General features: G+C 43.8%; 1 protein-coding gene across 1 annotated transcript; it reads right to left on the bottom strand.

Moving 5' to 3' along the window:
* Positions 1-5268: 5268 nt before the first annotated feature.
* On the bottom strand, positions 5269-21046 carry Fuca2 (fucosidase, alpha-L- 2, plasma). The gene is made up of 7 exons (XM_005389249.2): positions 20732-21046; positions 16589-16776; positions 12020-12359; positions 10298-10508; positions 9933-10123; positions 7003-7111; positions 5269-5537 (listed from the first exon to the last, which is right to left on the bottom strand). The coding sequence occupies exons 1-7, from the start codon at positions 20956-20958 to the stop codon at positions 5397-5399; spliced, it is 1407 nt and encodes a 468-aa protein (XP_005389306.1). The 5' UTR covers positions 20959-21046; the 3' UTR covers positions 5269-5396.
* Between the last annotated feature and the right edge of the window lie 1571 nt (positions 21047-22617).

Raw genomic sequence — 22617 nt, 5'->3', positions numbered from 1 at the left:
GTCTGTTCACAAGCCTAGAAAGTTGCATAATGATTTGCAGGCTAAAATTGCATTGATGCTGTTTTACTCACAGCTGCTAATCACTGTGGGGTTAGGGTGGAGTTCAGCCTGGTTGACTTTGGAGCCACCCTGGGAATGGCTGGAGCACACTGCCAGGTGTGTCTGCAGGGCACGAGTGGGTGGAGCCTCTGGACAGAAGTCTGCTCCCCCACCTGTGGACTCTATGCTCTCCCCTGGCTTCCCAGTCCCCAGGAACTCAGCAGCTTTGCTCCCCTTCACCTGTCGCCCTTAAATTGTGGTGTGGGTATTGTGTCTCAGCAGTGAGAACGCTGAATGATATAATTGCATAATTTTATTCACTTGTATGTAAATAATTTTAATAACTTTGTATTAATTTTGAGTACAATGAATATCTATTGCAATAAACTATTTTTAATAAAATTTGCTTTTGTGGAGTGACTACTTTTAAGCCATGAATTTATGTGTTCCATAACATATGCAGTTATTTTAGAAGAGGGGTCATGCTAGTTTTTAAGTTTCATTTTAATGGGTAATTTAGTTAGTACTTTTTTATTTATTTAGAAAAGGTAAATGGCATTACCTTCTGAAAAAAAATAATTGTCTAGTAAATTAACAGTTCTGTAGTTAAAGGGTACTTAGGACAGAAGTAAATGAATCATATATCATTTGTATGTTAAATATATTTTCAGTAATAGATTTTCTTTAACATCATTTTGGTCCCTTCAACATAACAGACACCTACATAGTAGAAGGTGAAAAACGAATTGTGACATCCCTGCTAAGGCTGGCTGGGCCCAGAAGGGACTACTGAAGTCATTATCTAGCATGTTAAAAAGCAGGTGTAAGGGTAAAGACAAGGGCAAATGCTCCTTTTCAAAATTTGATGGAGTGGAATGATACTATCATTTCTACTAGGGTAAAGGAAAAAATTGCATAGGGTAAATAAAAATTAGTCAATAGGGTATGCATGCCTTCCAACAGTATTTACTCAGGATTTCACCCAAGAAAATTTTGAAACTGAACAGGTATGACCTCCTAAGGAAAAAATGTGGTTCGCTAAAAATTATCATCTGGAATTACTGCATTCTTTAGAGCTGTGGCCATGGAGGAGACAACTGGATAAAACCACTTGTATCTTAAAGTTATACCTTATGTATTGGACCTTAGGCATTACTAATTTGCTTTGTAATTGTACTGGAGCCCTCTTGTCTGAGATACTTAATCTGAGTAATTTAAGTGATTTTAAGTGTATTTGTATTCCTAGACATACACATATACTTTAAAATACAAATTTTTAGCCTAAAATGTAAATGTAAGTGATTTCCCATAGAACCTAGGCTGCTTCTAATTTTTTTCAGAATGTGTCCTCTAAGCTGGGTCATTGGTGTCCTAGTAGTTAGCATAGCTGCTGTCCTCCCCTGTAGCCTGCTGATAGCTGTTCTCTAATTGTCTTTCTTGTACAAATGACGTGTTCCATTTCATGGGAGTGAACCAGAAGTACAGAATTCTTGTAGATTTTTATTATATCCTCCCATCTTTTAGTACTGTTTTGCTCACAATTAATAGCTTAATTTTTTTTTCATCACTTAAAGGTGTGTTAGTTTTCCATTACTGTGACAAAATACCTGAGAAAAACAACTTAAAGAGGAAAGATTTACTTCAGTGCAGCTTCCCAGATTCCAGTCCATGGTCAGCTGGCTGCACTGTTTCCGACCTGTGATGAGGCAGAAACATGGTGGAAGGACATGGTACAGTAAGGCTGCTTACCTCATGGCAGCCAGGAAGCAAAGAGAAAAGGCCAGGAAGGAAGGGGCGGGGAACAGTCCCCAAGGGCTCATCCCATGACCATTCCCTCCAACTGGACCCGACCTCCTACATTTCCATCACCTCCCAGTTACGCCACTGGATTATGAACCCATCGGTGGATTGATCTGCCAATGACAGCAGATCCAGTCACCTTTCAAAACCCTGCGGCTGGTGAACAAAACCCCAGCACAGTGCATCCCCTTTGGGAAACATTCCCAATTTAAACCACAACAAAACGCAGCACACTTTGGTCTTTCCAAAGCATTCAACTTGGCTTTCATAAAAACTACAGTTCCTCACACAGGACATCAGCTTACATAACCAGGGTTATTAAATGTTCAACTGCCACCATCAGCTTGGTAACTATTATTTTGGTAACTGTGTATTAGTTTCCTAGAGCTACTGTAATGAATGTCCAACCACGGAAATGTATTCCCTTACAGTTCTGAGGGTTAGAGGTTAAAAATCAAGCTATCAGCAGGGACATGCTCCCTGAGGGACCTAGGGACGATCCTTGCAGTCCTTCCTTGTCTCTTCTAGCACCTCCTGGCCCCAGGTATCCCTTCGTTTATAATAGCAGCATCTTGGTCTCTGCCTCATCTTTATGCAGCCTTGTGTCTGTCTCCTTTTCTAAAGTCTCTCACCGGGTATTCTCATTGGTCTGTCGACATGGCGGCAAGTGAAAGCAGAAGCAGAGGGTGAAATCCTGCTGCTTACCCTACACGTTAGTCAGCGCACTTCCAGGAGGAAATGCAGAGCCCAGGTTAATCTTAGAGTTGGTTACATGGGTATTGCTCAAAACTCTTTCTTATATAAATGTGTTTGTTATATCTGTGTAGAAGTTTGAAATGAGCGTTTATTTTGCTTGGAAGTTAGGGGGAAGATTCTAGCAAACCAAGTCTTCTATGTAACAAAAAAAAAAAAAAAGAGAAAATGTGTAGAAATTCATATTTATTTGAATAGCCTGAACCTTTAGAGCAATTACATGTCTTCAGTATGGTGCTCATAAGAAAAAGATAAGTTTTATTAAAGTCATATCCATATATAAAATGGTAAAATCAACATCAATGTCTGGATTACTCTAACAATCAGGGTGGTTTACCTTCAACATTTAGTGATTAAAAGTAAATCAGAAGTTACTAAAATTCTGAGAGCAATTTTGTACCTATTAGTAACTCTAGGGAAAGGATTAACTAGAAGATAAAAACTGTTGGTTTAATTAGATAACAAAGCCAGTGAGGTAGCACACCCCTATAATCCCAGCACTGAGGGAGGCTGAGGCAGGAGAATGGCAAGGTGGAGTCCCATCTAGGCAACTTAATGAGATTCTGTATCAAAATTTAAAAAACAGCAAAGGAGTGTAGCTCAGTGTGACCGGGTTCAATCCCCAATGGTAAAATAAAAAAGACATCTGATTATCCTTATATTTCTTCCCTATATCACAGATCATTTTAAGAATTTGCTGAAGCATTTTGGCATTCTTGTTATACATTTATAGATACAGTACCTTTTGCATGTAAGCAAGCTACACCTAACATTAATTTAAATTTAGGGTTTCATATTTTTATAATGTCCAGTTATAAGCAAAACAGCATCTCTGAAAGCCGACATGTATTTGTCGTGTAGCTCCCCACAGCTGCTCATCTGAGAAAGCCTGCATCTATTCAGACTTTGCCCAGCTATTTCCATTTTCTACCCCCATTCACAGTTTTAAGAGGTAAAGTTGGGCATGATAGCAACTTAAGCAGATGACAAGTTTCAGTCTCAAAATTATTTTCTTCCAAACAGCAGATAATTACAATTAAAAATGACCTTTTGTGTTAAAGTTCCTGCAACAGTTTGGACTGGGTTTTGGTTTGTTTTTCCTTTTTTTTTTAATTGTTCAACTTATATTCTTTATTGGTACAAGTTTGCAGTATGCCATGATTACAGCCCTCATGGGGAGTTGGTGCATATGCATATTGCATCTTCATTCTTTTTTCATCCCTTCCCCCTGCCCTCCCTCCATCACCTGGTCCCCTTCCCTTGTGCAAAAGATCCATCTTCCTATTGCCTATAGTTTGCTTGTTTGTTTATTCGAGACCATGAAAATCTCCAACAAAATATTAACTGGTAGTTAGAACTACTGAAGTATTTAGTTACACAAAGACGGTGTCATGACGTGAAATATTTGATAGTGGTGGTGAGTACAGTTGCATGTGCCTGTAACCCCAGCTCCTCAGGAGGCTGAGGCAGGAAGATCACTGGAGCTAGGATTTGAGGCCAGCCTTAGCAACATCATGAGAAACTGTCCCAAAAATATTTTAAAATTTTTGAGAGTTGCAAGAACTTCAACATGTCATTTTTTAAAAGAAGTTTGCAATCTTGGCATGATTTTAGGAAACTATAATAGTATTTAATTTCACTCTATGGTTTTTTAAACAGTGAGATGTCTGCATTTGATTAATGTAACAAAATGGAACCTGTGGCACTTCAAGTAAAGATACAACCATATTAGGATCTTTTGTTGAGGGGAATGAGTCTTTTAATTGGTTTTTCCTTACTTAGGTCAACATCAGTATTATCTCTGGTTCATTCTAGGCGATCTGAATAGATTTCCCAGTTTTCAGCTAAGTTTTCAATTTCTATTTGCTTGACAGCAAATACAGTAAGCAAACTGATGAATTTAATGGAACCTCAAATTAACCTGTCTTCAAAAAAAGAGCCATATCTCCACCCCCACCCCCAAAAAACCCTTAATTTTAATCATGGTAAGCTGAGCAGTGATTTACCTTTGAGTATATCTATGTTTCAAAATATCTATAGTAAACATATATTAGTTTTAGAAATAAGAGGAAAAGGCGATTATTTTTACAAAAAGACAATCACTACATGCACTGGAAATGTATACAAACCCAAATTTATCATATACCATGTAAGCTGTAAACCAGGCTACCATAAAACCCACAGCCTGGATAACTCAAAAGACGGAAATTTATTTGCACACAGCTCTGGAGGCAGAAGTCCAAGACAGGGTTGTCAGCAGGTTTGGATTCTTCTGAGGCCTCTCTCCTTGGCCTGGCCCATGGTCACCTTCTTGATAATATCTCTTTACTGTGTGCTTCTATCTCCTCTGTCTCTTGCCTTGATAAGGATCCCTGTTCTTCTGGATCCGAGCCCCATCCTCCTGACCTCATTTCACCTTAACTACCCCTTTAAAGGCTCTTTCCAAATACAGTCACATTGTGGGTTAGGGCTTCAACATAAGAATCTAGAGTGTAGGGGTCAGATTTCAATGGATAACACAACAGCTCCTAGCTAGGATAAAACATTTCCACCCCTGACATACACATGGAAAAAAAATCAGTGTGAAGACAGACTTCAGTGGCAAAGTACACTGAAAAATTAAAATGGGAACATAAATTGGGAACACTTGGGAGATAAAGTAGGAAAGAATTTTTCTGAATAAAAACTTTGATTTTTTTATTGATCAGTTTTATAACAGCATTCTCCATGTAGTACACTTATAGAAACCTGACATTTCCAAGTTTTGAGGTAACTGCAGCATTCACTGGCCTCTCAGCCGCACACTAGATCACATTCGTTAGTTTGAGAGCCCAACCCCAGCTACTGGGCATCTGGTGAATGCTTAGCTGTGGCAATTGCACCATCATGCCATTTGGCTTCAAGGAAGTCCAGGAGAGTGGCTGTCCATGTCCCAATAGTTTTACCTGAAAGTAGAAACAAATACAAATGTCTCCAGATGTATTGCCTTGACTCACCAGCTTTCTGTAGGAAGCAGGGATTAGCATTTCTCCAAAAAAAAAAAAAAAAAACAGTGTACACAGATTCCTTTCTTCACACTTAGTGATTCACACGTTCATCCCATTGAGTAAATACATTCATCTTGGCCCTCTGTTACTCTCAAGAGGGAAATAAATGTGTGGATACTGGGGAAGAATTGTTAAGGTAGAAGGGAGGGTTAGAGCAGGGGAAACACTGAAGAAAGGATCAGGATTAGAGAATTACTGGAACCATGGGTTCTTCAAGAGGGTACGGTTTAATTTCCATGAGTTTGTATAATTTCTGTGGTTTCTTTTACCACTAAGTTCTACTTTCTTTGCACTGTGATCTGCTAATATATTAATATGAGAACCAATCTGACCAGCGAAGGCCTGCCCACTTCTTACACAATGTTTGGAGGAAGGCTCCCTGCTCTCAGCCACTGTTCCTCTCCACACTGTCTAGTAACCTCCACTGATCAATCATTTATAAATTTAATCAATTATTGCTGTGCTTTATACCCTCGGTTATGACCATACCAAGCGAATTCAAATAAGTGGTTATCTATGTATTTCAGGATTATTTTGAAGCATAAAACTTTGTGTATCAGGTGGATCAATAAAAAAACCCATGAACTTTTAATGATATTAATTGGTGCTAAGGAGAACACAGGTAAGATTAAAAGATAACCAGTGTCATAGCCAGGCTTCAAAGCTCTGATTAAACATTAGATTAGAACTTTAAATTCTTTCTGACTGATCAGCCCCACACATTAGAAATGAAATCTGCAAAGGTGATACAAGGAAAACCTGTAAAGGTATCATTCGGTTCTTAAGGAATATGCTATAAAATACAGCAAAATGACCTCAATGCTAGACCTCATAATTATAACAGATTAAAAGAGTAAGGTCATGGCATCTTTCATTCTGATGTCTCCTGGGATGGTGTGTTGGGGAAACATCTCAATTACAGTTGTATGAAAAATCACTTTGGATGCATGCAGAGAACCTGGACAATGTAGAGTAACTAAGAAGAACAACACCTAATTTGCATTGCAATATATGGAGATAATGGTTTTTTTTGTTTTTGTTATTTTTTTTTTAAGAAAACTTTTCTTGTGGGCTGGGGATTTAGCTCAGTGGCAAAAGCGCCTGCTTGGCAAGTGCAACATCATGAGTTTGATTCCTGGCACCGGAAAATAAAACAAAAACAAAAAAAAGAAAAATTTTCTTAGGAGAGGCTTCAAAACATTTTAGCCAAACATATGCCATTAACAAAAATCACTGTAAAGTTACCATTAGGTATAAGAGGAATGCATATAGGGTTCCCCTTGAAATTAAAGCAAATCATGTTTTCATTCAGTTATTTCAGTCAGCAAGTTAAATGAGCAATAAAGATAAAGCTCCCTCTCACCTCTGTTTCCCCTGCAGTAGCATTGGGTTGGGTAAGAACCAGCTGTCCTGAAATGGGCCACTTAAGGAAAATGGCATAGACTAACTTTTCCTTCGATTTAGATGTGTACCTAGTTCAAAGAAAAAGAGCACAGAAACAAGTTATTATAACCCGTCCTTATTCATGGGAATTATTTTCAGTGACAAGTCTACGTGGTAAATATTTACCAGTGTCGCCCTTAATAGGAGGGAAGGAAAAATAGCCCACAATAGTATAAAAAGCACTTCTCTTTTCTACTCCCCTCATACTAAAATGAAATTCTTGAGAGGGAATGGTTGTCTTAAGCGAGGATTCCTCTTCAGACCTCACTCACGGACCTGACAGAGGAGGGCAGGAGTGAGCTCCGGGTTTGGGCACAATGAGTGTAACAGAGGAAGAGAGGGCTCAGGAATTTAGAGTGTATGCAGTGGGGTAAGTGCAGTGCTGGGCCACAGATCCAACCTGGATATAGAAGAAGAGAAGGGCTGAAGGCTGCGGCACAGAGAAAAATGCCAGATTTAAAGATGGTCCGATCACTGCACTGTAGCTCCCTTTGGAAGCCAAAGGGCTATGCAGAGTGAGCCGAAATGTAAGCGGTGATAGGGAGCAGAGTGCTTCAAATTACAGCCACGGAAAGGTGCAGCTGCTGCTGATGCAAGGCCTAAGGTGAGACCAAAGGAGGGCAAAGGCAGCAAAGGTAGGATGGGCGGGAGCCCCAGAACAGAGATGGACAGCAAAGCAGAACTGTAGGAGAGCTGTGAACACCACCAGAAGCATTTCAAGAATTGTTCTGGGAACAGGGGCAGTGAGCCAGGCTAAACACCAGAAGGATTTTAGTTTGACCAAGGAGTGTGCCCAGGACTGCCAGCAGAGGGCCAGAGCTGCCGCAGAAATCAGCTCCTAGGCAGGAGGACCATGGGACCTTTGGGCAAGGAGAGGGGAGGGAGCACGGCACTCAGCTCTGTAGGCCTCATGAACTATTTTGGCTTTCTCAAACCCAAGATTCTAAAATTGTACAGCTACTTGTTTCTGTCTAAATTTGCTTACTTTATTTTCTTTAGTGAGTCGGCAATATGCTCTAAGTTATAAGTCAGGTAACACTGAGCATAGCATTTTGTCTAACTTTGCTTTTTGTGTGTGTGTGTATGACAGGGTCTTGCTTTGTAGATCAGGTTGGTCTCGAACTCATTATGTAGTCCAGGCTGGCCTTGAACTCATGGCAATCCTCCTGACTCAGCCTCCTGAGTGGTGGGATTAAAGGTGTGTGCCACCTCTTAACTTTCTAATCTGCAGTGATCAGGCAGCAATGAGCACCCTCACTAACGTTGCATTCACATATATCCAGACACTGCATCAAAGCCAGCACGCCACAGTCTGATTCAGCTACTCACTGACACACAGAACCCTCCCGAGCTCAGAGAGAAGCCTCAGACAAAGCTTTTCAAGAAGGTATTAGCTGAAAGAAAAATAAGCCAGTTCAGCTAATTTTAAAGGGACTTCAGATGTAAGTTGACTGGAATAGGATGAATAAGTAAGAAGTTTTTTAATCACTTGAGACAATGCTGTTGTTTGGGGCTGATTCTTCCCATTTTTTTATTGTGGTAGGGTATAATGAAACTTCCCATCTCGAACATTCTTCAGTATGCAGTTTGGTGGTATTAAATACATGCACTGCGTTATGCAGTTATCACCACCATCCATCTCTATAACGCTCCACCATGTACGAACGTCTCCACTCTATGAGCTGAACTACCTTAGGTACCTCATATAAATGGACGCATATAGCATTTGTCTTTCTGTGACTAGGTTATATCAATTCACACAATGTCCTAAAGGTTTATATCTGTTGTAGCATACGTCAGAATTTCCTCCTTTTTCAAGACTGATTATGTACCTATCCATTCTCTGTTAATGGACTCGTGTTGCTTCCACATTTCCACTACTATGAATACAGTTCTATGAACACAGTGGAATTACTGGATCACAGAGTAATTCTATTTTTAATTTGGGGGGAATTGCCGTACTATTTCCCATAGCAACTCTGCCACTTTGCATTTCCACCAATAGTCACCAGGGTTCCAAGATCTCCACGCCCTCACTGACATTTCTTTTCTAACAAGAGCTATCCTAGTAGATGTGAAGTGGTATCTTTTGTTTTTGTTTGTTTGTTTGTTGTTTAGTGAGGGTTTACATGAGAACACAGTGGCCAGATTGTTGGGGGTTTTTTGAGACAGGGTCTCACTGTGTACCCCAGGCTGGCCTCACACTTGCTATCCTGCCTCAGCTTCCTGAGTGCTGCGATTATAGGCAAGTGCCACCAAACCCAGCGCAGCGTAGTTTTTATTTGCATTTTCATAATGAATAGTAATGTTCAGCATCTTGTCCCTTACATGTTGGCCATCTAACACCCGCACAATTGCCGTCTAGGAGGGGGACAGACAGCTGTTACTTCTTACCTCTGCCATCTTCCTAGAATAGTCTCTGTTTTGGCTGATTTTAAACTCCTATTTTCTCTGCCCTCAGCCACCTCTTGTTTGCTAATATGATGGGATATCACTTCTGAAAAAGTTAGAATTCACTGAACTGAATAAACAGTAGCCTGTTTTACCTTAAATCACTCAGCATTTTTCACTTACCTGAATGAGTACCTTACAGGTTCATAAAAATTGACTATGTTTGGCTAAAATGTGTCCACCACTAGGATATATCTAGAGATAATGTGAGCAGAATTGGACAAACATTAAGTATTCAAAAACATGATAATTCTTCCCCTTCCTTCTCTTGGGTAAAGCTGGAAAGTGTGTTGGATAAGTAGATTCATCAAAATTCTTTTTTACCCAGTTCTCTTTATCTCTGAGAAATTTTAAATGCTTTCCTCTATCAAATAGTGGTCAAGGACCAGAAAGACTTACCACACATTTGGGGTGACAGTGTCATTCTGGAAGCGCCAAGTCTGGGTTTCATAAATGGCTTCTCCATTGACTTTTAACCAGGTCCCCATTTGTCTTAACCGCTCCTCAAAAATTGCAGAAATGGTTCCATCTACTGTGGGTCCAATATTCATCAGCAGATTTCCTCCATATGCAACCGTTTCCACCAGTTGCTAACAACGTAAGAATGAGTACAGCTCTTAAATAGATTTTAAAAACACGCCACTTTCTATGTGTTAATACATGCCCTGTGTGAGTGGGCCACTGAGCTCCCCAAATTGTAAGAAATATTCCCCACAGAACCTCACTATTAAGAATAGTAACAGCCCGTAGACCTCTTACTGTACCTTCACCAGTTCTTCAATTGTAAGATAATCGGTGATTCCAGCCTCTCTCCTATAGCCCCAGGAAAACTTGTCTATCGTCATGCAGTTTTCCCATTTATGTAACAACAGATGCCCTGGGTGGTAGCGATCAGCGCAAGTGTAGTAGCCACCATGCTTACAGATGCAGCCATCTCCCCAGCGATCATTGGTGACCACTGTGTCCCGAACTGGGCTGAAATGAAAAGTATCTTTTTAAAGTTTCTTTTTTTAACACAAAAAGAAGAACGGTCCACCTGGAACCCACTCCTGAAAAATGATCATAGCATGATATACATCATGGGAAGCCTATGGGTCTGAAGTCCAACATACCTGAGCTGATTGGAGTCTCAGCCCTGCCACGTGCTAGCTCCCAGGCCTATGGCAAGTTGCCTGGCTTATCTGAATAATGAACTTCCTCATTATTATTAGAATAAATATAATCAGTGTCCAACAGCCCAGCATGCCTGGCACAAACAGCACTCACAAGAGTGCCCTACTACTATTTGAAGCTCCCTCCCATATAGTGTATGGTAGTTTTTCTTCTCCAAGAACTGTATAATCTCATTTTCTTCTCCAAGAACTATACAATCTTCTCCAAGAACTGTATAACCTCATAAATATATGCTAGCCTTTCTCTCTTACAACTGTGCCTAATATCGAAAAATCTCAGAAACTTTTGAGTGTTGCCCTCACATTAAATATCCCCACAATATTTTTATCTTTCCCCTTGGGAGGAGCTCCTCAAGACCCTGCTGCTCACAGTATCCAGAGTTTTCCACAGGGCTGGGGATGGAGCTCAGCGGTAGAGTGCCTACCTAGCACGCACGAGACCCTGGGTTCAATCCCCAGTACTGCCCCCACCAAAGCTGAGTGTGGTGCTTCACACCTGTAATCCCAGCTGCTCAGAAGGAAAAGGAGCTCTCCATATCATCTGTATCTGTGCCTTTTGTGGATCCAGAAAGCTGCCTGACTTCACAGCACAATACCAAGTGCTTTCTACTTATAAATGTAGATATGGGTCATATCACTCAAGCCTAACAGAGAAGTTCAATCAGCACTACCTGTTCTCACACTCTCCAACAGGCTAGAAAGCAACACAAAAGAACAGGAAGAGATGAGGATACTGAGGATGAAGGAAAAGAGGACACAGGCAGAGCAGCAATTATGGAAAAGTAAGAGGATACAAAGGAGTGAGAGCCAGGCGTGATGGTGCACACCTGTAATCCTAGCATCCGGCTGAGGCAGGAGGATTACAGCGAGTTCGAGGCCAACCTGGACTACATAGGGAGATCCTGTCTCAAAAGAACAACAAACAAGGAATGAGAAGAACTGAAAAGCACATAGTCAGAAGCAGTGCAGTGTGGGGCCAGAGTATAAGACGGAAAGAGGGGCCCGCAAAACGAGTCTTGCACTTCTTCATCTTGTGACATTTAACTGGTTTGTACTTGACTCCCAATTCGTTTACTCTTGATTATTTTGAGTAAATAGTGATACCACCGCTAATAACATTATTTACAGTGATTCCTGCCAGAGGGGCAAAAACACACTGCTGTCCAGTAGTTCTGTACTTTAAATACCCCCCCCATTTATAGTCTCATAGATGAATGAGCCTAACAGGAAGTATTTCAAGAAGTGCAGGAACTCAAATCTCGTGCATATTTCGGGGGGATGTGAGGCAACTACAGCATCCAATAGCACACACACCTTTCGTTATACAGCCAGGCTAAGAAGTCAGTGCTGTTCCAGTAGGAAGCCGGCGCGCCCCCATCTCCGTCCGCCCACAGAACCTCGGGCTGGTACTTGTTCACTAACTCATAGAGCTCCGGCAGCATCTTAGCAGCTGGAAATTTTTGCTTCTGGAAGGAACTAGATTTATCCTCAAGAAACAGTGGATGAAACCATTCAAAAAGGGAGTAGTACAGTCCAAAGTGCAAGTTGGTTCTGTTCCTAACGGCCACCTCGAGTTCCTTGACAATGTCCCGCTTCGGCCCCTCATCCACAGCGTTCCAGTTCCAGGAATACTCCGAACCCCACAAGGGAAAGCCTGAAAAGTGATAGGAAACACTCCTATAAGCACTAGCAATTGTACCTTAATAAACTTCTGCCAACAAAAATGCCAAAACAAGTCAGGTGTAATCGATACATAACTGCTTCTACAAATAGCTGTTTTGTGGCATCTTTTTTCATAGCATATATTCTGCTTTTATAAGAGAAACAAATAAGAATTTAAATAGGATGAGGTGGAGATTTTTATAGGCAAATTTCATCTGCTGAGCTATCTCTGACATTTTTCTCTTAGACACTGAGATCCTTGTGGGGGCAGTATCATGCCTGCAGTGTCCTGGTTCTATCCCAGCGAACTTGCTAGCATAGGGTCCATCCCCAAATAAGCAACCAGCAAGAGCGAATCACTGCTAAGATACGAACCTCTTCCACATCTATTAAGCTAGACAATGACCACAACTACTTATAATGCAAGATTTTTATCTATCTTCTCAACCAAAGATGGGTCTATTGCCTTCTTTTAAGATTATCTACTTTTATTTAGTGTGCTCTCAGACCACTAATGATGGTGTGCAGTAAATCTTCTTTAGCTTGGTTATTCATTTAACCAAAGGGGAAAACACACTATTTCCAACTAGTTCTGTGCTTTAAAATATACCCACCATTTGCAATTGCATCCTACTCTAAAGTCACAAGTTTAGATGCTGCTCTTTAAATTACCCGAAAGTGAACAATCTACCACCTAAGAAAAACAATGCATACCATTATATGTGTGCTTTGAAATAATTCACATTTCAACAGAAATTTCCATTTAAGTTGGTAGTTGCTCTATTTAGACATGTTAGAAGAGATATATAAACAGAAATATTTAAGAGATAGTACAAAAGCCTCAAAATTTCATCGAGTGCCTGTTACTATTCCACTGAAATCCTGAAGAATCTATGCAAATAGACAGTAATAAGATGTTTTGTGAATCACTTTACTCTTATAATAGATTAGGACAAGTCTACGATGGACTCACTTTTCAGATTCACCATGAGAAGATTTTAAAATAGCTTCCACTTATTCCAAAGATGTATGTGGCACTGGAGCAGTGTCAGTACTTAAGGTCTTATTTTAAAGTGCTCAGTTTGCCTGTCAGGCAAGAAGCCCTAGTGTCAGGCAGTACCCTTACCACATGAGTCTCAACTTAGTGTCAACACCCAAAGTCACCCAGAGATCTTCCTACACAATCCAGCGGTTCACTTTCCACAAGCAATAAAAACATCCAACAAAGTGCATCCTTGAAAATGTACAAATGCGGACCAGAAGTTGCTTACAATTTGACTGTGTTTGGCTTCTTTTAAAAGCCTCATACATAGTATGATCAAAAAATATGGTGTTTAAGTTAAAAATTTGAAGAATAATAATTTTAAAATAATAATAATTTTTTTGTTTGTTTTTTGTTTTGTTTTGTTTTGTTTTTCCGGTACCAGGAATCGAACTCACGACCTTGCGCTTGCCAGGCAGGCGCTGTGCCACTGAGCTAAATCCCCAGCCCCTGAAGAATTTATTATCATAAAAGACACATTGCCATTAATCCTCCTCAGGCTATCCCCCCTCTACTGGAGCACACTTATCCCATCATTCCTGCCTCTTTCTGAACCAGTTCTGGAAGTCCTCTTTCGTGAGTGTCTTTTGAATTGATTCAAAATATTTACAGCAATTTCTGTCTAAACAAAGACATTACAATGTGTCCTCATCCATTTTTCCCCCACCGGATCTGGCACTGGGCAGCTTTTAGCTCTTCTACAAAGTCAAAATGACCATGAAAGGTGAATGTTTTGAATCGATTCGGGACAGCGAGGCAGCCTCCATGGCACAACTACCGAAAGAGGTCTAGGGCTGCTTCAGAAAGCGGCAAGAACGACGGGATTAATGTGTTCAGTGCAAGGGTGGGCAGTATTTTGAGGAAGGTTATTGGCAGTGTGTCTTACTAAATCAAGTTTTGTCTGTTTGGTTTTTGAAGCAGGGTATTGCTGTGTCTGGCCTTGAACTCACTATATGGCCCAGGCTGGCTTCGAACTCATGACAATCCTTCTGCCTCTGCCTTCTGAGTGCTGTATTAAAGTTTTTTTAAAAAATGTAAACATTCACCATATTTTTTTTAGCACAACTTGTATAATACTTTGTGCCATCTAGCCTCAGGAAGTTCCTAGATATTAGGGAACCAACAAGTTCTCAGAGTAAATATGATTTATAAATACTATCTTAGCAAAAAAAAAAAATCTGTAGGAGAATATCGTGAAGCTACCAGGTTATAGCTAAAGGGAAAAAATACCCTAAGATAATTCCAGAATTTTGATTTGGTTTTCTCCTCCTACTCCATTCCCACCCACGGAGAAAGTGAGGCAAAATTTTGTATGTTAAGGCAAAGGAGGTCATGCAAAGGAAATTACCTCATGAATTAGCCTGAGATTAGGATAAGAACTGTTGACAGCTTCCTTGGTCTCATAGATACTGAGATGTATTGTGTGAAGTCCAACCAATTTTTGGTTTTTTGTTTGATTTGTACTTTTGAGTTTTGCTTTGTTTTGTTTTTCTGTTTTGTTTTGTTCTGGGTGATTTTGAGGCAGGGTCTCGTTATGTAGCCCAAATGAGCCATGAACTTGTGGTCCTCCTTCCTCAGCCTCCAGAGTGTTGGGATTACAGGCATGTGCCGCCTCCTCCAACTCTGTCCTATTAGGAGCACTGTGTTGTGTTTTATATACGCTTCTCAGCACACTATAGTTCTGTAACTATTTTCCAGACAATCCAGCCAATCGGTGTTTGTAATTCTAGCAACTCATCCTCCATTTGCATCATCTGGCCACATGTTAGTCACTTTTCTCATTGCTGAGACAAAATACCCAACACCTAAAGTTAAAGGAGGAAAGATTTATTTCAGCTCTCAGTCTGTAGAGGTTTCAGTCCATTGTCAGCTGGCACCAAGGCAGGGTGGAGTTGCAGAGGGGCATCATAGAGAAGAAATAGTCCACGGCAAATCAAGGCAGGCAGGAAGCAGCAAGCAGTAAGTCACAAGCGGCAACAACAGCAGCCCTCTTTCTAGCCCTTATATTCTATCTAGGCTACCCGCCTTTAGGACGGGTAGCACACACATTCAGGAGGGGGCACCCTTAAGCCTAGCATCACACCATGAATCAATCACAGGACCACTTCCTTAATCACAGTATCATACACTCTAGATCCAGTCACCTCTAAAAAACTCTGCCAGCCGAGTATGGTAGCACATGCCTGCAATCCCAGCACTCTGGAGGCTGAGGCAGGAGGATCATTGTGATCATTCGAGGCCAGCCTGGGCTACAAAGTGAGCTCAAGGCCAGCCTGAACTGCGTAATGAGACCCTGTCTCGAAAAGGAACCCCCCCCCCCGAAAAAAAGAACATGTAATAAATAAATAAATGAAAAGCTCACCTATGACCCAAAGAGGCTTTGGGGAAACATCTAGACACAAGTCATAACAGCTACCTAGGAAGGACACACACACACACAAACACATACACACACAATGGTGCAAAACCATGGAAGCATAATTCACACAGTGCTTTTGCATAACACATTAAGATAAAGCAAAAAGCTGGGCATGGCAAAACACATCTGCAATCTCAGCACTCAGAAGACTGAAGCAGAAGGACTGCCACGGGCTCAGGGCCAGCCCAGGCTACACAGCTGGACTCTCTCTCAAAAAACAAAAAAAGATAAAGCAAAAAAAAGCCAAGAAGCCAGGTATGATGGAACCTTTCTATAATCCAAGTGCTCTTAAAGGTTGAGGCAGGAGGATCATAAATTCAAGCAATTTAATGACATAGGGAGACCCTGTCTCAAAATAAAAAAGTAAAAAGAACTGGGGATATAGCTTAGTGTGAAGGCCCTGGGTTCAGTCCCAAGTATGAGGGGGGTGGGGGGAGAGAGAGCAGGCCGTATCCCTTTCTAATAGTAAATTTCCAAATGCAATATCCATCCCACTTCAAATAGCTGTGCAAATTATTAAGTGTGCATATCACTAACTGTGACCATCTTTCCTCTTGTTTTGTGGAGTGTATGATCTGTCTGTATCCCTAATGACCCCCAGTGTAGGCAGAACATGTGGTCCTTAGGTTAGAAGCAAGCATCCGTCTCCACTTCCGGTTACTGCTAACAGAGAACTGATTTCAGTGACCACTCTGCTCTAGTTTCTTCTTGCATCTACCAGCCGCTGCCGCATCTGTTCACCACCGCTGTGCTCACTCACCTTCATGATGTTTGGAAGTCAAGACAATATATTTGGCACCAGAGGCCTGAAGAATATCTGCCCATTGGCTGGCATTAAAAAATTTTGCTGTAAAGAGTGGTCCAAAATCTTCATATTTAAAATCCGGAGGGTAATTATCTTTCATAAAGTTCACATATTTTGGTATCTTTTGGTTTTGCCAGTACCACCTGCGGGAGGAGAGGAAACAGCACATGAACAGCACAGGCACAAGCCTTTGACATAATCAGCCCCGCTCCCTCTGACGTCTCCCACTCCCTGAATGTCACCAGGATTCTCTGTCACTTCCGCTGCGCTTTGACTTTGCCCTAAAGAAATCTTGTGTAAACCAAACCACCCCTCCTGTTTTCCACCTATTCCCTGTGAAATCGTGTCTGCCACAAATTAGAACATTCTAGACAACACATTCTCTTAATTCTTCACTCTTAAATCACAGTATATAGTATGTGTCTTCACAGATCAAGGCACTTCATAATATAAGTGAGTAAGGCTTCAGGATAGAAGAGGCTGCGCCTAAGACATAGTTTGCATCCATTGTATTCACTAGCAGAGAACGCACTGTGGGAGGAGGGTAAAGCAGATGGAAGCAACAGTGAGATTAAACAGATGTTGTCATTTTATTCTTTTTTTTTTTTTTGGTACCGGAAATCAAACTCAGGACCTTGTACTTGCTTATGCCACTGAGCTATATCCCCAGCCCCGAGATGCTGTCATTTTAATAAGTAAATTCAGCCTTCAAGGATTACATGCTCCTGCACTCTGGGAGGCTGACGCAGGAGGACTGCAAGTTCAAGCCCAGCCCTAGCCACTTAGAGACTTAGTGACACATGGTCTCAACATTTAACAGCAGAAAGGTGAGGGGGCGCCCTGGGTCAGTGTGAAGAATGCCCTGGGTTCCATCTCAGGACCACACACACACACACACACACACACACACACACACACAGAGATTACTTGTTTTCACTCTGAGCACAACACTGAGCTTAAACTGCTTCTGCAAGGCTTCACAAGCAAAGTACATCTACAACATCCAGACAACCCAGCAGTGCCGTCCTCACGGAGCTTGCGCAGCCATCTCTGCCCCACCCCCACTTTATCCATCTCCTCCCCTTTCCTGAGCGTATTTCCACAGGGCAAGCCAATCCACAGTCAGCACTGCACTTCCGGAGATGACCAGGAGGCTTTGATGGCTGCTAAGACCATTAAGGCGAGCGCTGCCGCGTGCCCGCTCCACAGTCACGGGGTACTTGCCCTGTGTCGCACAGTTCAGCACAGACATGAGGCCCATGCTGGCTAGTGGCTCTTGAAGGGAAGGTGACCTGAGAGATGCTAGGAACGGCATCCTTTCCCAAGACAACAGGAGCCACCTTCCTGCCTTTGAGCAAGGCGGATGGCTGGGTTTGCGATGCCTGGCTGGCACTACGTGACTGCGAAGTCACAGAAAGGAAGAACCTGAGTCTTTGACTTCAATGCTTCCTTTGATGCTAGAGACAGAACTCAGATCCCCAGCAGCACTTTTCCCTTTTAAAATTAAACTGCAATGATACATTGTGCAAAATAGGGAGATAGAGCCTCTGTGGACAGGAAGGGGAACTAGAGCTGGAGGGAGAGGGAGGAAAGGGAGAGTTAGAGGAAGTAAAGAAGAATTACGATGCCTGCGTCTGTGGCCAACTCCCCTCGAGGAATGCAATCATTACGCACAGCAAACTGTACTCATAAACATAAATTTTAACACACTGAGCTACAAAAGGAGACAGAAAGCTGAGCACAGACACACCTGCATAGCCACCCACACAGGTATATATATTATATTCTTTCTCATTTTGAGACAGGGTCTCACTATGCAGTTCCGGCTGGCCTTGAACTCACTTTGTAACCCAGGGTGCCCCTTGAACTCACAGTGAGCCTCCTGCCTCAGCCTCCTGAGTACTGGGATTACAGGCGTGTGCCACCACACTCGGCTCATACAGGCATATCCAGAGGACAACATCTCTAGCTGAACTTCAGACTTGAAGCAATGAATCAGGAAAGGTGTGCATAATCATTTGAGAGATATACACTTTTTAAAACAGAAATCTCAGGACAAAACCTAAAGTGAGCGGCGGCTCACTCCAGGCCTCATAGGCTCCCGGAGGGAGGGCCCTGGGCACATGGGGAGCCTCGGGCGGGGAGCACTGGTCTTCCGGCTGGCTAGCTTCCTGCCTCGTAGGCCCCCGGAGGGAGGGCCTCCAGGGCATGGGGAGCCATGCAGCGGTGAGCACGCTGGCCCTTAGGCTCGCCGCCGCCGCCGCCGCCGCTCAATTGAGATCTATCATGACACAAAGAAACAGTGACACAATTGGCCCACCATGCACCGACTGCAGTTGCCCACCCACGGATGTGTGTGAATCATTGAAACTTTGAACAACCCCTGGGAATACATGCCATACAACGGGCCCCTCTTGCTCCTGCCATTGGGAACCGGAAAGGTCCAGAGCCAGCGGAGGAGTAGCTGCTGAACAAGGACTCAGAGAACATGAGAATGCAGACTAAGCCCATGGAGTCAGAGGTCCCGTGGACTGGGGTCATGAGAGCCGCTCGGAAGCTGTAAACCAGGAGGACCTTGCACAATACCTGCAGAGACTCACTGGAAGCCATTCTTCCCCTGACAGTACAGGCTGTGGTGGAGCTCCGGAGAAGTCTGCAGCAGGATTCCTGCTGCCTGTGCTGACAGTTGGGGAGAGGACACTAACTGGTTGTGGGGTCCCAATGCGATGGGAGGCTGGAGAGAAAACGCTACAAAAAATGGCTTTCACCCCAGACGGCTCACTTGATTTTTGACAACCCTTAGGCTGTAACTACTTGTTAGATCCTTCTTGTGTATCTCTGTCTTCCTGAGAAACCACTTTGAAGATACCACCATGTATTACAGCAGTCATTGATATTTTCCTACTAATCTATCCATAACTCTGTAATGTTTGTATTGTTCCTATCCTATTTCATAAATGGATCCATGTTTATTATTATGTGTTTCCTACAACAACCATTGAGAATTATTGAATGATTATTCAGTAGGTCACTCATGTATAGTTCTATTTATATTCTTTAGAAGCCACTTTGAAGATACCTAAGTATAGTACAACAACTATTGATAATCTCCTACCTCTTTTTCTGTAACTCACTATCATTTGTCTATTTGTTTTCCTGAGAAACTATCTTATAGATAACAATATGTAAAACAATAACCATTGATAATTTCCTACCACTTTGTCCGTAATTTGGTAAGCCCCTCCTATTATTATGTTATCCTTCTTTTACTCTTTAAAATAAAAAAAAAAAACCCTAAGGTGAATTATGCGTACCTTTTCAAATCCTTTTTTTAGGAAAAATCCCAGTGCCAGGGAGACTGAGGCAGAGGGGATTGCTGTGAGTTTGAGGCCAAGCTGAACTATATAGATCCTATCTCAAAAAAAAAAAAAAAAAAAAAAAACACCTAAGAATTAAAAACCCTTTAAAAAATTCCTAGAGGCATGCATGCTAACACCTCATCATAAATAACTGGCGTGCAAAAACTGGATCCACCTATTGTCCTAGCTACTCAGGGAGTCCCTGGAGCCCAGGAGTTAGAGATCTAGGAGTTTGAGCCTGGGTACCATAAGCAGACTCTTTCAAAAAAGACAAAACAAAACCCCACCAATGTGTGTGCAAAGACACAGCCGTGTCACACACTGTGGATGTGTTTTAACCACTCTTCCGGCAGAAAGGCTGCAAACCAGGCGGCGGCAGCAGAACAACCATGGGCCAGTCTGAGGTTCATGAAACACAAATCGACAGCTGCCTCACAACCTGACCGTGCTCTCTGGTCGCCCGATCGCACACAGTGGTGTTTTAGCTCCACCTCGATGTCTGCAATTCTCGAGAGGCTGGGAAGCCAGGCGCAGTACAGTGTGTTCGGACACACTTGCAGTCTCCAGCACGAAGCACTTAGCCAAGATGCTACACTATCAGCACCCGGAAAAGCAAAGTTCGGCTGAGGCCGGGGCGGGGGCGGGGGGGTGACACACCAGGCGACCCGGCGCTGTCGGGACCGCGGGTGGGGAGGGGGCGCAAAGCAGGGTGCGAGGAGACCGAGGCGAAGGCGCTCACCAGAACCATTCGCTCCCGAAGCTGGGCACGGAAAACACGCCCCAGTGGATGAAGACGCCGAACTTGGCCCGGTCGTACCACTCGGGGAGCGGGCGCGCGTCCAGCGACTCCCAGGTGGGCTGGAAGCGCGCGGCGGCCCCGGTCCCCGGCCGCGCGGGGCGCAGCCCCAGCAGCAGCAGCAGCAGGAGCCCGGGCAGCGCGAGGCGGGGCGGCAGCGGGCAACGCATGTCTGGAGCCGGCGGCGGCGCTGCGCGATCCGGGGTGCCCCGCGCAGCGCTTCCGCGCTGGGCTTAGTAAGCCCGGCCGCGGTCACCTGACCCGGGCGCGGTCGATCAGGTGACGGGCCCGGCCCCCTCCGGGGTGGGAGTGGCTGCGCCGGGGCGCTGCGGGGCAGCGGACCCAGGATGGTCTGGCTCTCGCCTGCGTAACTCGGACCAGCACCTGCCAAGGCCGAACCCCAGCACCCGCGGGGAGGGGGCAGGAGCCACGTGATTGCTCGGCCAGCGGGCGGCAGACCCAAACCCGAGAGGTCAACGCCACACCCTCGGACCGGTCGGAACCTGGAGCCCTCGGAGGCGGAGGCAGAGTCGTCCCTTCGGGGCTGGAGCTCGGAAAGTAACCTAGGTCGTTGTCTTCCTCTGCTTTCGCCCCAGAGTTGCGGGGTGATAGCACCCAGGCAATCAACCTGAAATAGGTATCGGGTGAAGCTGCGAGAGTTTCATGGTCAGGTCGTCTGGATCGGCACCCGAGTCTGCCTTTCTGCCCAGACCCCAGGTGACGCCTTTTCTGAGAAGAAGCACTGCTGTTGCGTCAGAAAACCGGGCGGCCCGAGACGGGGACCCGGGTGGGAGGGATGGCTGAGAGATCTGAGTGCGGGCCTGGGAAGAGCAGCAGCGTGGACTGACTCGTGGAGGACGCCTGTGGAAGCCGTCTCTTCTGCCGCTGAGATGCTTCCAGCGCAAAGCCAGAAGGGCACCCCTTCCGCTCCTGCAAATCCTTCTTCCCTGGATTCCCCCTTCTGTGACGCTTTCTGCCACTCTCTTCCCTCCTACGTGCCCCATAACACCGCCTTCCAACCTCTGACTAGGAGTTCATGCCACGTCTGTGGGCGTGGATGCAGATCTGACTTCCCTTGAGGCTGTGCAATACCTTAGGGCTTCCAGAGCGACAGTCACTGCGGTCATCCCTGCGAGTACAGCCTGCAGCAATCAGGACGCTGCTGCTGAAGTTCTACAAAGTGAGTTAACACAGAAATACGTGACCCAAGTAGCTGTCGCCTGCGCGTTTCCATCTCTACAGACCTGATGGCTCCACTGCACAGCCAGCCTCAGCAGCCCATATGATATAAGGCAAGATGACAGTTTGTTTAGAGACCTAGGGTGACCTAAGGCCTCAGGGCCGTCAAACCGCAGGCACGTTTGAACACAAAGTGGGCTTTTCATCCTCCCTAATCACAGGGCTGCAGAAGACGTTTTTACAGTGACCGTGATGTTGCGAACTGTCACAAGGAACATCCCCGCTGACAGTGCGGCTCTGGGGGGCCTGTCCGCTCACCAGCATCATTTCCCAAACGAGTTCCAAGTAGCAAAAGATTCTGCCTTCAAAACAATTATTTTATCGTGTAATGAAGTATTTCCATCTCCATGGACTTCAGGTTAAGAGTGCTAATCAGAAGTGATCAATATACATGGAGAAGAAGAGATTATTTAGTTTGAAGTACAACCTTATGCCAGGTATGGCAGCACATGTCTGTCACCCCAGCACTCCAGAAGCTGAGGCAGGAGGATTCCCACAAGTTTGAGGCCAGCCTGCGCTACATACTGAGTTAAAGGTCAGCCTGACTACACTACAAGACCTGGTCTCAAAATAAATAAATAAACAAAGTA

This window comes from Chinchilla lanigera, unplaced genomic scaffold (genome assembly GCF_000276665.1).
Source record: "Chinchilla lanigera isolate Chin_1 unplaced genomic scaffold, ChiLan1.0 scaffold00035, whole genome shotgun sequence".
NCBI classification, from domain to species: Eukaryota; Metazoa; Chordata; class Mammalia; order Rodentia; family Chinchillidae; genus Chinchilla; species Chinchilla lanigera.
Note: the sequence above shows the minus strand (reverse complement) of the source record. Positions and strands in the feature narration are given on the sequence as shown.